The 16,581-nt window shown below is 43.1% G+C and overlaps 1 protein-coding gene across 2 annotated transcripts in view; it reads right to left on the reverse strand.

Moving 5' to 3' along the window:
- Positions 1-16,581, reverse strand: part of ssbp4 (single stranded DNA binding protein 4) — an 85,702-nt gene that overhangs the window by 4,375 nt on the left and 64,746 nt on the right. For both annotated transcript variants that reach the window (XM_069694980.1, XM_069694979.1), the window contains exons 6-16: positions 8,360-8,443; positions 5,803-5,929; positions 5,571-5,638; positions 4,234-4,298; positions 2,799-2,844; positions 2,662-2,697; positions 2,472-2,526; positions 1,104-1,174; positions 815-893; positions 401-429; positions 201-302 (exon numbers count right to left, since the gene is read on the reverse strand). In XM_069694980.1, the coding sequence (XP_069551081.1) occupies positions 201-302; positions 401-429; positions 815-893; positions 1,104-1,174; positions 2,472-2,526; positions 2,662-2,697; positions 2,799-2,844; positions 4,234-4,298; positions 5,571-5,638; positions 5,803-5,929; positions 8,360-8,443 (762 nt within the window). The remainder of the gene's footprint in view (positions 1-200; positions 303-400; positions 430-814; positions 894-1,103; positions 1,175-2,471; positions 2,527-2,661; positions 2,698-2,798; positions 2,845-4,233; positions 4,299-5,570; positions 5,639-5,802; positions 5,930-8,359; positions 8,444-16,581) is intronic.

Consider the following 16,581-nt stretch of genomic DNA (forward strand, 5'->3'; position numbering starts at 1 on the left):
GAATTTAGACAAATTATTGTTATTTAGCCAAAGTCAAAGTCTATTATTTGGCACATACAGTTATCTAATGTGTTTAGGATTAAAATTTCTTTCCCTGTAGGTGAGTATCCATACCAGATGAATCATAGTTGTATCAAATATATTTAGTTTGTGTATTTAATGTGATCTTGTTGACGTGTGTTGTATGATGAGACACTCACACTTTCACTTTGGAATGGGTTTAAAAAGTTGCCTGCCATCTCGCCGTCGTCCCGCGGAGTGCCGGGAGGATTGTTCATACCTGCCATATTGTTGGGAGAATTCTGTAACACAGATTAAACAAACCAATAAGAATTAAAAAAAAAAAAACCTCATACAGATAAACATTGAGACACATACATGGATAGGCAGTCGGTATTACCTTTGGCAACCCATCCATGTCACCAGAGCCTGTGATTAGAAATGAGAGAAAAAAAAGAGGCATTAGCATTAACTGACCCTCAGCGTCCTACTAGTAACAACCTGCCCTCTCACAAGAAATGGCCTTTAATTAAGCTATTTGTTTCAGATACAGATGAGCACAAACTCCACCAGCTTCACTGATCACATCTCATAAATCTTCAGGATCAATTGGCCCCTTTACTGCCCTACTAATCTGTTTGGGCTTTGATCAATACTAAGTGAAGAGAGCGCACTTCCTCTCACTGCCATCAGGGGGCAGAGCCTTACTTCTAAAAGCCTGTGTTCATAGAAAGTAACAGGTTTCAGTGAATCTAGTCAAGAGCTTATATCAAGAACCCGCCACATACACTGCGCACTGTCTTTAGTTACTCACCTAGTGATCCGTTCATATGATGCTGCTCCATAGCACCCATTCCCCCCATGGGCCCATCAGGACCCGGTCCCATTGGGAACTAAAATAAAACAAGTAATTTTTATTAATACAGCCCAACATCACAAATTACTAATAGGAACAGGAACACCAACAAAGCCCATTAATCGTACTCTTTTCAGGTTTAGGTAGAATGTCATTGTAACTGATTACACATATAAATTATAAGTAAATCCCATATAAAATGTAGAAACACTGAAGCTATTCGCTGGGACAAAATGACAATACTTACATTAGGTCTATTTCCACCAGGGCCGATGGGGTTCATCATTGTGTAGATGTTTTCACTTGAATTTGTTGAATCTACGAAGGAAAGAAAAGTTGGATGTTAAAATTAGAATAGAGCAGTTTGGTCTTCCTAGACAGGTACCAGCAGAAAAGCTCGAGAATCATTACCTCATTTTGTTTTCACAACCAGAAAAAAATGTGGATTCGATGTATTGAATGGGAAACAATGAAGACAGGGCACACTGTCCTTCACTGTATTTGACACATTTAAATGTTGCTGTTGGTACAATCCAGCCTGGTGCAGCACAGGACAAAGGGCTGACTGACAGTACATTATGTCAATGAATCTGTCCACTCACTGCTATCTGCAATGCACAATGAAGGAAACCCATCACTTTGCAACAATCAGTACACATGCTGTGTTGCTCCTCATGCATCTGTCTATCGTGAAAAGATTCAGACGGATGAGGTGACCTTGATCTGACATTGCAGGTAGAAAGTTGTGAACAGATCACAGAGAAAAGCAGAACAAAATGAAGAATAACAGATTGAAAGACAGGAGGGTGAAATGGATAATGGACGTGTAAAGTGCTGGAGAAATCTTGCCTGTTCGTGTGTCTGAATGTAGCCTGTGTTGTCGTGACTAAAGGAGGGGGGCAAATGTGAGTGTGGGGTGTATTTTTGTGGGAGGTTTGTGTGTGTGTGTGTGTGTGTGTGTGTGTGTGTGTGTGTGTGTGTGTGTGTGTGTGTGTGTGTGTGTGTGTGTGTGTGTGTGTGTGTGTGTGTGTCCGCAGTCTTGGCGACTGCAATGGAAATATGCTTCCCCTCCCAGTGTACGAGTGAGCAGTACTGCAAAAGGTTGCCCCGCAACATATCACAATAGAGGCATGTATATAAATAATGAATAGTGGACAGAGAATGAAGCTCTCCACAGGCCAATAGAAACAGAACATCCACAGGATATCAGCCCACAGTGTTTTGTTCTCAGCCAATCCTCCACAGACACACTTTATCGATGGGCCAAAGCTGAGATGGATCAGTCAGTTGACTGCAGACCGGCACACCTTGGCTTCCCTTTATTACAACTGTCTCGACTATGACAAAACACAGCTAATAACAACAGAATATTTTTCAGCATGCACCTTAAGTGGGAAACTGTGACACAATATATGTTACAGCCAATGTTTTACCCTGAAAACAATACTCCTAAAGGCTCAATTTCAGAAGTATTTAGAGCAGCGTCTCTATCTGTCACCCAAAGAGAGCCATGTATCCGACAGACAGCAAGTTTGATGTTCGTTAGTCAGACCCTCCTTCAGTGAACATGGGATAAAAGTAGAAATCAAAAGAGAAACACAAGTGTATAACTCACCTCCGGGGCTAGGCATGATGGGAGTTCCTGGTGGGCCGCCTCCCCCTGGAGGGCCCTGAGGGGTAAGAGCAAGAGAAGGAGAGAAATGAGACCCGAGTGCATCTCGACGGCAGCGTGCCTGTTAGATATCACAGCGTGACAGGTAATTTACGACCTGTGGTCAAACACGAGTTCATGACGGGACACTTACCACATAGTTGCCTGGAGATGAAGATGAATAAGCTATCTGTGGAGAGAGTAGACCCGAGGTGAAACAAAGCATGAGACACAGTTATTGTAAACACACTCAGTCATGTAGGAAGAAAGATGTGAGAGAGTGTGACTCACTGAGTTGGTGTTGGGGTTCGGCCATGGACCTCTTCCACCGGGACCCCTGGTAACACGGAGAGAAGGATGAAGATATTAGAAGATCTGTGTCACATAACAACGTTGAAGGCATTACAGGAGATGATTGTGATTACTTACATGACATAAGTCAGAGTTTAATTTGGTGAATTCTACATAAATACCGTCTATTAGTTGACACTCATAATAGTCTACAAAACAGGTGAATCTACATAATAAAATGTACATTTTAAGCGCTCGGCCTTGTTTACTTTTTGTTTACGAAAGTTCACAGTTGTCAGGTTGTGTTCCTGATTAATTTAAGACCAATGTTTGTGCAACCACTTTAAAAAAAAAAAAACCTGGACTGGATAATTGCATTATATCCAAGCTGCTTTTTATTTAAAAGGTTCTGCAAACAATTGTGTTTAAGCAACTTCTTTCTGCTGAGAAAAATGATTTGATGTATACTTTTTTTTATTTTTTTATTTGGCTTTCCTAAATACCACAGCTGAGGGACTGCTCTTTTGAAGGTCACCGGTGATCACTCAATGGCTTCCGATGCAGGCATATGCTCCATTCTCGTACTGCTGGACCCTGGCATGCCTTCAACACAATTTACTACAGTAGTTTCATAAACTGGTGTCTCTGGCCCACCTCTGAAATGGCTTTCCTTTTATCTTTTGTGCTGTGCCCATCAATAACTGTGTCTCTTCATTTCACACATGAAGTGTGGTGTGCCTCAGGGGTCAATTCTAGGTCCCATCTTATTTTCCCTATACATGCCACCCCTGGGACACATCAATCGTAGTTATGGTGTTTCTTTTCCTTGTTATGCTGATGACACTCAATTGTACCTCCTTGTAAGGCCCACTGCTGACTTCCGTGCAAGATTGCCTATGTGACATCAGAACGGGATGTCAAAAAAGGTTTTCCTGCTTAAAACCAGTAGAATGAGATCATGTGAGTCATGGGCTCCAAACACCTAACCCTGAGCCTGGCTCTGTCGAAGGTTTTTTCCCCCTCGCTGTTGCTAAGTGCACTTTGCATCTTGTTTCTAAAGGTACTACATGCATAAAGTTACAATTATAATCATACTAACAATTATTTTTGTTGTATATAAACACTTATTTTTTCCCCTTATTTATGTATAGACAAAAATAAGGTAAACAGCATTGAGTACATATATATGGAAATGTAGATTTTGCAGACCAAGTTCTGGGTTCAAGTTTGACAACCCATAATAATTGTGGTTGCAGCTACAGAGATTTTTATACATCTCCAGATCTCATGAATTCATTAGGTAAGTAAAGTGTTATTATACCCGATAGCAATGACAGTTCGGCTAATATTCAAAATATTCTTTATGTGAATTTGTTTTTTTGGGTGTAAACCGAATTCACAAATACTAAACAACTTTTCTTTTCATTCTACTAACATGTTCATGCCTGGCATCCCTGGCCCCATGGAGTTTGGAGGAGGCCTCATCCCTCCGCCGTAGTTCTGCAAAAAGAGATGAACACAGTCAGTGCGGAGTCTCACACCTGCTCTGTCTAAAGGTTTGAATCTTAATGAAGGTCAGAGACGATTATGTCTTCCACTAACTAGTGTTTAATTATGTGCATGTATGAGCAGTATGTGGGCTGGTTGGAGTGGGCTGTGTGTGAAAGTGGACAGCTGTGTGTGTGAGTGTTTGTGTATGCCTGTATGTTGTAAGGCTCTGTATATGTGTGTCTATGTGTCCATGCTCCCTTCTGTGTATTTGCATGTATATTTTCATGGCAGCCCAGTGGGCGAGTTTGCCTGGCGCTACATGTGTGTGCTTGGGTATGCATGTATGTGTGTTTGACTGAACGAGAGAGTCGGGGGGCAGGCCAGAGAGCAGCTCCACTCAGAGGAAGAGTTTTGTTCAGCAGACGATTACACTTGTCGAGCAGATGCCACACCAGCTGCTAGTACGCTCACTGCCAAAGTCACCCAGCCAGGGTGGCACAGAGAGGGGCCGAAGGGCACAGAGAGATTGTGTGTGTGTGTGTGTGTGTGTGTGTGTGTGTGTGTGTGTGTGTGTGTGTGTGTGTGTGTGTGTGTGTGTGTGTGTGTGTGTGTGTGTGTGTGTGTGTGTCTTTGTGTGATGTGATTCTGGAGTGTGAGGTGTCTGGGTACAGAATGAAGCAGCTGTCTGGTAATAGTAATTCAAAAGGACACTGTTGTTTAAGCATCTACTGTATTACAATAAATCACATAAACAAAAATCAAAGAGATAAAAGGAAATCAGTAGCTCCAACTTTGGAGGCATTTGTGGTAAGATGTGTTGGTGGCGACTTGCTCATAGCAGTCTGAGTATTCCGCCTCGGTTTGTCTCCCTGGGTGGGAGTCAGCAAGTAGGATTGAACATGTACAACTTGGTCCTAGCAGTGGGTGAGCTCTGGCCAGAGCCGAGCTAATCATCAGACCGCTTCTGACATTTAAAGGCAAAGTTATGAGGTTGGCCCAACCAAACTTTCTCTTCATCTGAGGAGAAGGATTATCTACACGCTGTATATCGGCTGCTGGTTTGACATTATAGCCGTTTTTATGGAAGCCACAAATGAAGGGCAACCAAACATTGGGTTTGCTCATAAACTGACAGTCCAAGCACCAAATAGTGCTGTTTGGCAGCTGCAGAGTGGGAGTGCAGTGGGCTGGTAGTGCTGAAGGACACAATCCACTGTCGTGACTTACTTTAGTGACACAGTCCTTGGTGTTTTATTCGATATGACTAATACTGGTACCTACCTGTGGGCCCATACCTCCCATGCCTCGAGGGGGATTCATTCTCATTGGACCTCCCATGTTTGGATGTCCTGTGGGGAAAGCCAGAGTATTAGTATGGCAGGACTATTTAAGCGCTATTTAAATCAATAATAATTCCATAAATGAGAAGAAAATGTTGTCATTCAGAGGCCAATATAAAATTGTTCTTCAAAGTGCAACTTCTCTGAGATAACACCACCGTGTTTGTTAGTACCTTGAGGTCTGGTGGGGTCCAGGCTGTTTGGAAGGAGAGGCTGTGACCCGGGGATGCTCCCAGGAGGCTGATTTGGCATACGAAGGGCGGGCCTTGGGCCGCCTGGGTACCGTGGAGACATGAATGGCTGCAGGAAGGACAAGTGAAGGACAGTGATTACTTTGTTTCAGAATGATCACATCCAAAATATTTGTTTAAATGTCTTGAATCGGGGACCTTTAAACATCTTAAATGAATTTGCATATAACTTTGTTATAATTAAGAGCATTTCAAACACTCAAAGCTAACTTTTTGTTAAAAAAACCAACCCCAAAAAACAAAGCAAAACAGCAGAGAAAAATGTATTCAATTAGCAACAACTCTAGTATCTGCTTATTGAAGTCTGTGGCTAAAAATACTATCATATTATAATTTTAGGAGAGATACTGACTCTAAAGAATAGGTTAACATACCGTAGGTCAAGTATGAAAAATAACACTAGTGTAAGATACTCACTAAGTTATATTGACTGACAATATTTATTTATAGAAAGGGTTCGTAAAATGGATGCAGCAGCAGTCTTTAAATGGGCTACAAAGAAAATGAGATTGAAATGACACGACAGAAAGCAAAGCACGTAATAAAAAATACACAAACCCCCCCCAGCGTACATGTCTCAGCATGCCATTCTCATTATCAGCTCAGTGAAAACCAAATTCATCTCCAAATTTTTCAAATTAAATAACATCACATCCATAAATCCCAGTCTAATCTTTGTTTGGTGCTTTAAGATGGACAAATATTGTGTTCATTTTTATGGGTTACTTCTCACATTAGGATGATTTGTAATGTTTTGCACTTATTAAGCAGAGATCTCAATAAAATATTATAACTATTACTATAACAATATTATTTCCTTTAGCCTCAATCCAACTTTTCTTCCTTTGTGTGTGTGAATCTACTCTTCAGAAACAGAAATAATTCCATGAAAAACAATGTTCTCCTCACATGACAGGCAAACCATTCTTCACATAAATAAGTAACACACTACAGGTAGTGAAAGAAAAGCACACAAGGTCCAGTAAACCCGTCTCTCTTTCTGACCTGCCCACATTCAGGGTGCTATCCTTGCATGTCAGCAGGGGGAGCTATTGCGCTGAAGAATAATGTGCTGCTGTAGTTTCGTGACATTTCTCAGAAAGGAGGGGCCTGTCATTAAGTTTTGGAAAGTAAGACCTCAGGTGGTAAAAGCCATTAGGATAAAGGTAAAGGAGGATAGATAAGTGAGAGTCAGAGAGACAGAAAAAAAACAGGGTAGAAACTTGGACTGGAAGAACAATATGAAGACAGGGAGGTGCAGCAGAGAAAGAACAGAAACATGACATAGCCAGATGATAGGACAGAGTAATACCAGCAAACAAAATGTTCTACATCTCTAAGGTATCTGTTTTGTGCAGCTACATGTGTGCTGGACATTTTCCTCCCATCTCTTCATAACCAGACAGCAGCGTTACAAAAATTCTGCCTGGATCAGGTGATTCATGAGAGAAACCTCAGACACACATGTTTCAGCAGAGAGGGGACAAGAACAGGCTGGCCGGGACCTGCATGCAGAGCCAGCGCACAACTAGTGAATAATGTAAAGCATCACAGAGAGATGGTTTTCAGAATTACCTATTACCTGCCGCTACTACAAATACAACACGCCTGATGAGCCATGTTTCGGTGTGTTAGATGATGGGAATTAATTCCAAACTTAATCCGGCTATTTTAGTATCGAGGGGAAACGTGCTGATTTGAATGCTGATTGGGTAAGAGTTGTGTGTTTTGGTCATGGAGCATGAACAGCAGAATGATGTTCATATCATCATTTTCACACAGAGATAAGCACAGACAACATAAATACAACAAGGAGACAGTATGTCAGTGGTAATTGTAGACTGAATGTTTTGTGCTTCGGTGTGTGTGTGTGTGTGTGTGTGTGTGTGTGTGTGTGTGTGTGTGTGTGTGTGTGTGTGTGTGTGTGTGTGTGTGTGTGTGTGTGTGTGTGTGTGTGTGTTTCGGGCAACTGGAGGACGAGTTATATAATTACAATTAGTCCTTGAGGCGAGAACTGACTTACTACTGTTTTCTTTTTTACCCTCTGTACTCGTGTCTACCTCTTCCTCATCTCCTCCTCCCTCCTCCTCTGACCATGTTGTGGTGCGTTTGTGCACGAAGAGCTGCACAGTGTCAGGCTGTGCTGCAATATTAATGGTCTATTGATGGACTATGGGATGGTGAGTGCTGGGCTGAGGGAGAGAGGAAGCCCTCCAGATGCACCTCCGCTCCTTACAGCTGGGCCAACACAGCTAAATTATTCATCCGATCCACCATCGTGGATGCTGTCTGTCCTGTCTGTTAGCACAACAAGGGAGCTGCATGTGCTGTTTGTACACCGCTGTTATGTGTATGAGTGAGTGAGTGAGTGAGTGAGTGAGTGAGTGAGTGAGTGAGTGAGTGAGTGAGTGAGTGAGTGAGTGAGTGAGTGAGTGAGTGAGTGAGTGAGTGAGTGAGTGAGTGAAGGTTTCTTTCTTACCTGTCCATGAGGTCCCATCATGGGGTTGCTGGGGTTGTGTGGGGGAGGCTGTGTGTGGGGGGAAGGCTGAGATCCTGGAGGACCCTGGTGAAGAAAAGATATAAAGATGTCAATACAGGGCTACAGTTCAAGAATGTATCGGGTGATATTCGAGCCTTGGGAAACATTAAAAACAACAAACCTACAATACAATAATCCTAATTTTTTTAGAAAGAACTGAATTTTAATGGGTGGTTCTATATACATATTTTCTCAGTTTGTTTTGGTTTTGTTTGCCCATATTTTCACACATCTATCCTTAGATGTTTGCCTCCAACCCAGAACCTCGTTCTATTGCGTTTTTTTGCATTTCACCTTGTGTCCTTCATAAGCGTCTATCTGAAGGCCAAAACGAGTTGGTCTAACAATAAAATGTTTCTATATACTACAAGTGCTTCAGGCGATTTGACCTCTGAACAGTCATTTTCCTTCTCTGTGCACCTTGGCGGGAGGTGAAGTTGTGTCAGAAATCTCTGTTCTGGTTCTGTTGTGTACTTTGCCACAGATGTACGCAAGCCAAAAATACTCAATTGTCAAGTCAATCCCAATCAATCGTAACTAATCAAAAGTGGGTGACATTACTACTGAATCAAATGCTCCCCTATGTATATTCATATGATGTTGAAATACCTGAAAAATGAGGGGGGGGAGGGGGGGACAGGACACTGCCAATCCCACTGAGAACTAAGACCAAACTTTGAACATTCAGCTCACTTTGAGCCCATTGTTTTGGTTTTATTGGTATGAAAGATTAAATTCCAACATCTCTTATCGAAACAACAATATAAAACAATTAAAAACACTCCACCAGCACTCAGGTTGACTGGTACAATACTGAGGAAAGCTAAAGTAAATAAGTTGCGGCTTAGAAAGATACAAGATTACTAAAGCTAATATAATAAAACGCCCGTAAATATGGGACTAAATGCATCAGGAAGAAAGAAACCAAACTCCAGTGGGATGTAGTTCTGGCCTTTGTCAGCAGATTGTGTAGGTAGGCAAACATTTGTGAAACATGTTGCTCATCAATCTTGATAAGCTGATATACAATAGCAAAACTCTTACTGTGAATTTGTTTCTGCCCCCCAGTGGTTAAAATCAGAAAATCAGGAAGTAAAATGCAGCATGTCCAATTTAAATTTGTAGATTACTGCACAACTATCATATCTAATCTGCATGTAATAAGATTTGTCACTGACATTTCCAAAGGGCCACATTGATTTTTATATGCAGGAATTGTTAATTACCAGGATGAGGTCAGATCAATTCACAAAGTGGACTGTAATCAGCATTCAATTACAGTACTGTTGCCAAAGGATAATTCAGGGGATTTTCAAACACAGTATTATTTTTGTAAATTTTGCCATGATGATACTTGATCCGGCTTGCCAGAATTAAAGCCTCCAATTCGGAGCGAAGGGCCAAAGCAAGCTTGATTCTGGTGCTCCCTTTCCCTCTGCAAAAAAGTGCCAAACATTTAAACCCAATCAAACATCATTATGGCAATAGAGCAGAAAAATAAGTCCCAACTTGAAAATAACATAAACCATTCTGTCACTAAAACTGAAGGCTCAATAACTGGCCAGTTTCAGTTTGAATTTTGAGAGTGATTGAGCTGAAACCTTTCCAACGTTAATCTCTCAGAAGAAACAGTTACATTAAAGTGAGTACAGCATCACGGGACTGAGTGAACGTTGACCTGTCTGTGTCTTCCTACAGTAACCTCATGTGACTCCTGCAGCAGCAGCCAAGCTGAACATCAACACGGAGAAAGAGGACCCCCCCCACTGGCAGACCAGGCGTATCTACTCGTCTGCCAGAACCTCCGTCAAGCACTTTGGTATCAGGTAACATTACAGGTGTGTGTGAGTTGTGTAACTGAGTGGTGATGAGTGCTGATATGACACGTCCCTCTTTTTTTCCACAGGTGATAGCAGGATCCTCTCTCAGGTGCTGAGTGTGTGTTGGAGTGTGTGCTGGTATGATGTATAGTGTGTATTAAAGGGGGCTGCTGAGGGATGGAGGTGGGTACTACTTTAACAGGTGTGTATCTGACATCATGGTGAAAAGGTACAGGATTAGGGGATTACCTGTGTGTAATATAATCTTAGAGCCTGACATAGACATGCACTGGTAGACGTTGTTCAGACAAATATGCAGAAGTAGATGCATACACACACACACACACACACACACACACACACACACACACACACACACACACACACACACACACACACACACACACACACACACACACACACACACACACACACACACACACAAAATGAATGTTCACATTTTCTGATTTTATAAACTGATTTGCCACTGATTATATTCCAAGTAACTGTTTACTCCATTAAATGTCAAAAAATAAGAAATATCTAAATTAAATTAAATACAGTAAAATATAAATGAACATACTCATTAACATTTCACCATCTTCAAACAGTGTGTTTTTCTAATCGTCCAAAGTAACGAAAACCAAACAAAAACTGCAAATATTCACACTGCAGAAGCTACATCCATCAATATTTAGCATTCTGGGTTACTAATTACTCTACTAGAGAACTGATATGTGACTACAGGATATTAAAATGATTCTGATGGTACAAGTTGTGGTTGTTTAAAGGTCACGTGCTGCTTTCAACATATTCATCAAAGTCTCTCCATGCAGATTAGATTCGTTTGTACTGCTGTTGTTGCTGCGGCAACTTCTTTGATACGACTACCGAGATGTCGCCTTTAAACTTCTACCCATTCTGGTTTGACACAATGAATCGAACATGACAAATACTGCCACTAATTTGTCGACGTGGAATTCCGTTGATTCCCTTTCAGCGAAACAGACACAACTGTCTCAACCAGTGTGCCTCTCACCTGTGCGCATGCATCGTTTTTCATAAAGGAGGCAGCTGCGCGTGAACCTGCATCTCTCTCTTGACTTGAGGCGAACACCCCGACCCTGTCTCTCCCTCGCTTTCCCACCCTGCCCACCGTGCCGCCCTCCCTGATGAGTGCTCTGCTGGCATGGCTGGGATGATGGAGCTCCGACAGAGCTGAGCACCGGGAAGCTGTGGGTGCTGCTACAGTGGGGGAAATAAACATGCCTGACTGACAGCTTGAAACAAGTGCATCCCCACAGGCACAGAAACAGTGCCGCTGCGCTGCCAGGTACGCCATACAGGAGCACAGGTTTTGGCAGGAGAGATGAGCTTGTACGCACGCATGAAAACAATGTTGCTCGTAAGCAGAGGCTTTTGTTCATGCACTTGCAACTCTGTCTGAAAAGACACAAGTGTTGAGCTCAGCTGCAGCGCAGACAGGTGCTTCCCATCCTTTTGAGACGTGGCAGTCGACTTTTCTCTGTTCATTGATTCTATTCATCTCATTGTCAGGAAAGCAGCTCATCTGAGCAGCCTTCAAGTCTTCACTAAAGCCACTTATTAACCAGCCGCACAACGTGCAGCTGGTCAACAATCTATTCAGCGATCTGGAAATGTTTATTTAGTTGTACATACAGTGTACTCTGGGTGTGTTGGCACAGTCATGACGTTTGTACCAGTGTAACTGTGGTTTCTCTGCCACTCTGTGTGTGTGTGTTTTGGGTGGTTAACACCAGCTGTACTGGCTCGCTCTGTCTCTCAGCAGGTTCACACTGAGGCTAATGCAGCGCTAGCTCTGTCTGACCTCAGAGGTTATTGTTGTTGCCGAGCCTGTGTGTGTGTGTGTGTGTGTGTGTGTGTGTGTGTGTGTGTGTGTGTGTGTGTGTGTGTGTGTGTGTGTGTGTGTGTGTGTGTGTGTGTGTGTGTGTGTGTGTGTGTGTGTGTGTGTGTGTGTGTGTGTGTGTCTAACAAGTCACCCCTGCGGGGTCTGACTGCACTGACCCAGCTGCAGCAGTCTGGCTCTCCTCTATACACAAACACACACGCACAACCTAGTTTTAGTCACTTAGGAGGACACCGCATTGGCTTCACTCATCTATTAGAGCCTTACTCTCACAGTCACCATAAGCACAGCATGCCTCACCCCAAAACCATAGCCTAACCATAACCTAATCTTTATTCCACTTTAACCAACTTTAACAGTTTAACTTGTAGGAACCAGCTTTTTGTACCCAGATGGGAGTTGAGTCCCCACAATGTGGCTGTGTGAAAGTCTTTCTGTTCCTGCAGCGAAGGTAATCTCTCTCTCTCACACACACACACACACACACACACACACACATTGCTCCTCTCTTGTTCTACTCTATAATGTGCCATAATGGAGCATAGCTCCTTTGCCTGGGCCTCCCCAGGCCTTCCTGCTATTACATCTGAATGGGCCAGCATATGGCCTTTATGGCTGTACTGTTCTCTCTACAGGTCCCCGCAGAGAGAGGGAGAGAGAGAACATTTCAACTGTCACAGAGGTGTACGCAGGGTGAGTTTAAAAAGTAGCTTGGTTGGAGTGTGTGCGCTTGTGTGCTGTTGTTTGTGTATTTGTGTAGGAGAGGGGAAGAAGGAGGGGGACACGGGGAGCGTTAAATGAAGCAATTAATAAAATCATTTTCTACTCGGCTAAGGAGATAACAGCTTGGCACAGTACCACAAACCCATCAACACAACCCCCTCGTCTCCTCACCACACATTTCAGCTTAAGGAAGACCCACACTGCTGCCCCTGATGGACCACTAACAGACAGAGGGAGGGAACGAGGTGGAAGAGTACCAGTCTTCTGACATTTCTTTCTCTTGTTTATAGCTGCCATCACTAGAGGGCAGTGTGTAACTGCCATCAAACTACTGGACACACACACACACACACACACACACACACACACACACACACACACAGAGAGAGAGAGAGAGAGAGAGCGAGAACACAAAGCAGCCTGCATCACTGAACACAACAAACAAAGCCAGGAGGAACAGCACCACACACATACACACACACACACACACACACACACACACACACACACACACACACACACACACACACACACACACACACACACACACACACTGAATGCACACTCATTGTCATTCCTTGCTAACATTCCAGAGAGAGCGGCAGTGGCAGCCGTGGGTCTCTTGCTAGCTCATGGTATATAGCATGGCAACATGTCAGCTCAGAGATGGGAACGTGCTCTGGGGTGTTTTCTCCCCGAGGACAGCCATGAAACCCTCACAGCCATTTAAACACGTTAGGATGGTACCGTGTGATTTACTGCGCAGAGATTTTAGACACTAGATCATCAAGAAAGGTGTCTGTTTGGCCCCAAATTCATTACGCAGCAGTCCAAACATACAGCCAGTCAGTAAAGAAGTCTGTTAAGACACCAGAAGAACAGGAAATGCTGTCAGAGAGCCCTGAACAGACAGAAGACACAGAGGCAGACTAAATCCACAGAAGAACTGTGGCAAGTTCACAGTGATGCTTGAAGCAACCTGCTTTAAGGGGGAGGGTGGGTTCTTGTTTAATGCAAATATTGGTTTGATTAAGTTTTGTTCTGCACTTTGTGTGAAATTAATTGATAAATGAAATCTCATATCTTCACTGTTGGTGCCTCAAATGTTTGCACAGTCCTGTATCCGAGACCCCCCTCATCCTCTGCTAAGTTCATTGACACACAGGTAAATGTGTGAGTGTGTGTTTAGACCGAGTTCTCACGCCTGTCTCCAAACAGATAAAACACACGGTATCGGAAACACTCCGCTGATAGGGATGAAGCATGCACGGTAGGAGACAAAAGCTACATTCACATCACTGTTTAACTGTACTGACTGTTATCAACATGTCTGAACTAAGTCTAGCAGAAGCTACAGGCAGACAATGGGACAGAGAAAACGTCTGCCGAGGGCTGCCTCTCATTTTTAAGTGTCTGTCATTCAAGGGGAATTGTTAGGTATCATTTTTGCTGCTGTCCTCTCAAGGATAAGTGCCGACGATAAGCGTAAAAGACGGTCCCTCCTCTTAGTGGCTTCACTTCAGACAAAAGTGAAAAGTTTTGCCTGCACACTCTAATCTGGGCCCTTCAACATCTGTCTTTTTGAATCCTCCATTCACAGCTCTATTTCAGATGTGGTAGAATGGGAGATTAAAATGTTTCACAGAGCTTCTTTTTTTTTTAATACACAATCTTGGTGTCTTTTGTACAGTGGGCAAAGGGGTCGAACAATGTGATGTCTTACTTTTACCGGTAAAACTGTTTGGGCAGCGTGTGCGCTGCTTTGTGTCCCAAGAAAAGCCACCTAACAACCTTGTAGTTTTCTCTCTGACCCTCAGATCTAAACCAGAGGTCTGCTTCCCCCACCGAAGGACCGACAATGAAACCCAAGCAAACACTGAGATCTGATATTTAACCCTTACAGATTATAATAAATATCTCAGACAGTATTCGTCCCTCCTTTCTTCATGGTTTCCAGTCTCCCGTTCACTTTCTAAAGCACTTCACCTTGTGTCTCTGCATCTTTGTAATACAGCTGACCAGAATGAACCTTGAGATCAGTCTTACCTTTGATAAATAAATTACTGAGAGCAGATGTCTCCCTAATTCAGCATGTGGCCATCATGTGTCAGCTTTGAGCAGGTTCTTAAGTTTGTCTTTGATACCTGTGTTGCTTGTTCTTATAAAGTGTAATCAAACCTAATCCGCTTGTTGTGCTTTTTGGTGTGGTCCCTGAAGAGCCGCAATTACCTGCAGTAAAACACACAGCCTTTGACTTTGGATTTGTTTGGCAAGAGGAGCAATTCCAGTTTGGTAAAAAAGAGGCTGCACCACCCCAACTGGTCTACAGATTTAATGGAGCGCATTAAATTTTCTCAGTACCTGACGTCCCACATGTAGATTACAGAATAAGGTCAACAAAGAGGGATTTTTGGAGGCATTATTTGACAGATGGATGATATAAATCTCTAAAGAACACATTTGACCACATTTCTCTTTTTGGAAATTATTTTTGAAATACTTTCCTGACATCTCCGTGTCCTCTCCTCGACTCTCTGCTGCTTTTTCTCTCCTCCTCTCTGTCATTAACTCTGTCTCTCCTTGCAGCCTCTCCCTCCTCTTTCTCCTCCCCCCTGTCATCTCCCCTTTTGCTTGTCCTCCCCAGAGGGCCATGATGCAGCAGGGATGGACTTTTGCTAAGAGGAGGAGGATTATATACCAAATGTATACCCCATAGACACTTCTTCCTTATCTCTTTCTTCTTCTGTCTTTCTGCCTCAATCACGTCCCCCTCTTTAGCTACCCGTTTCTTTTTTTTTTTTTGCTGCAGGAGTGCTATGCCAAGCTCACCATGTGTGCCAAATATTATAGTACACACTCTCCTCCTTCCACCTCCATTTTACTCTACTGTCCCTCCGATGCCCCCATCCCTCTCTCCCAGGACCGTAGCCAATAACAGTGTTGGGGGTCACCTATGTTAATTACCATGCTGGTGCAACTGGGAAAAAAAACTCTGCAACACACACACAGCGTGCTTGTGAATAGTTCACACATGAGAGTCGGTGAGTAAGCATGTGTCAGTGAAGCAACGTGCGAGAAAATAATAGTTTCAAAGACAAGGGAACTGGAGAGTGAGGAAATGTCATGGAGAAGGAAGGAAGCCAGCCATACAAAGGAGAGAGAGAGAGAGAGAGAGAGAGAGAGAGAGAGAGAGAGAGAGAGAGAGAGAGAGAGAGAGAGAGAGAGAGAGAGAGGAGGGGGGGTAAGGTGGTGAAGAAAACTGACCAGGAGATTTGATGAGAAATGACTAAAGCAGAGAAAATTCTGTTTTTCTCGATATAATCCATTCACAATTCATCTCCGGAAGCATTGTCCACTCGACTGACCTTACATCCAGTGTGACTGAGAGAAGTGAAACGAGAATGAGTAAAATCTCAACAATATCTGAGAGAGGGAGAAAATAAATCTGCTCCCCGCTTCATTTGAATGAATAAATGCATTTCAGAAAACTCAGTAGCCTGCACTCTCAGCGTGGACCGCGACCATCAGTTCACCAGGGAATGAATGTCAGCTACCTACCGAAAGCAATGTGTGTGGTTTTTAGCTCCAGCTCAAGTTGAAAGATGCAGCTGTTTGGGCAACAGTGTGAGCTTGATTTCAGGACATCTGATGGAGAGTTTGGAAAGATGCAGAGAGCAGTTTGTCTTTGTTTTTGCGCACTATGCCGGCACAAATTCACACCCTTAGTTTTT

Source organism: Brachyistius frenatus, unplaced genomic scaffold (assembly GCF_029030835.1).
Source record: "Brachyistius frenatus isolate BFR_SWC_R1_liver_20210118 unplaced genomic scaffold, ASM2903083v1 Contig_18, whole genome shotgun sequence".
In the NCBI taxonomy this organism is placed as follows: Eukaryota; Metazoa; Chordata; class Actinopteri; family Embiotocidae; genus Brachyistius; species Brachyistius frenatus.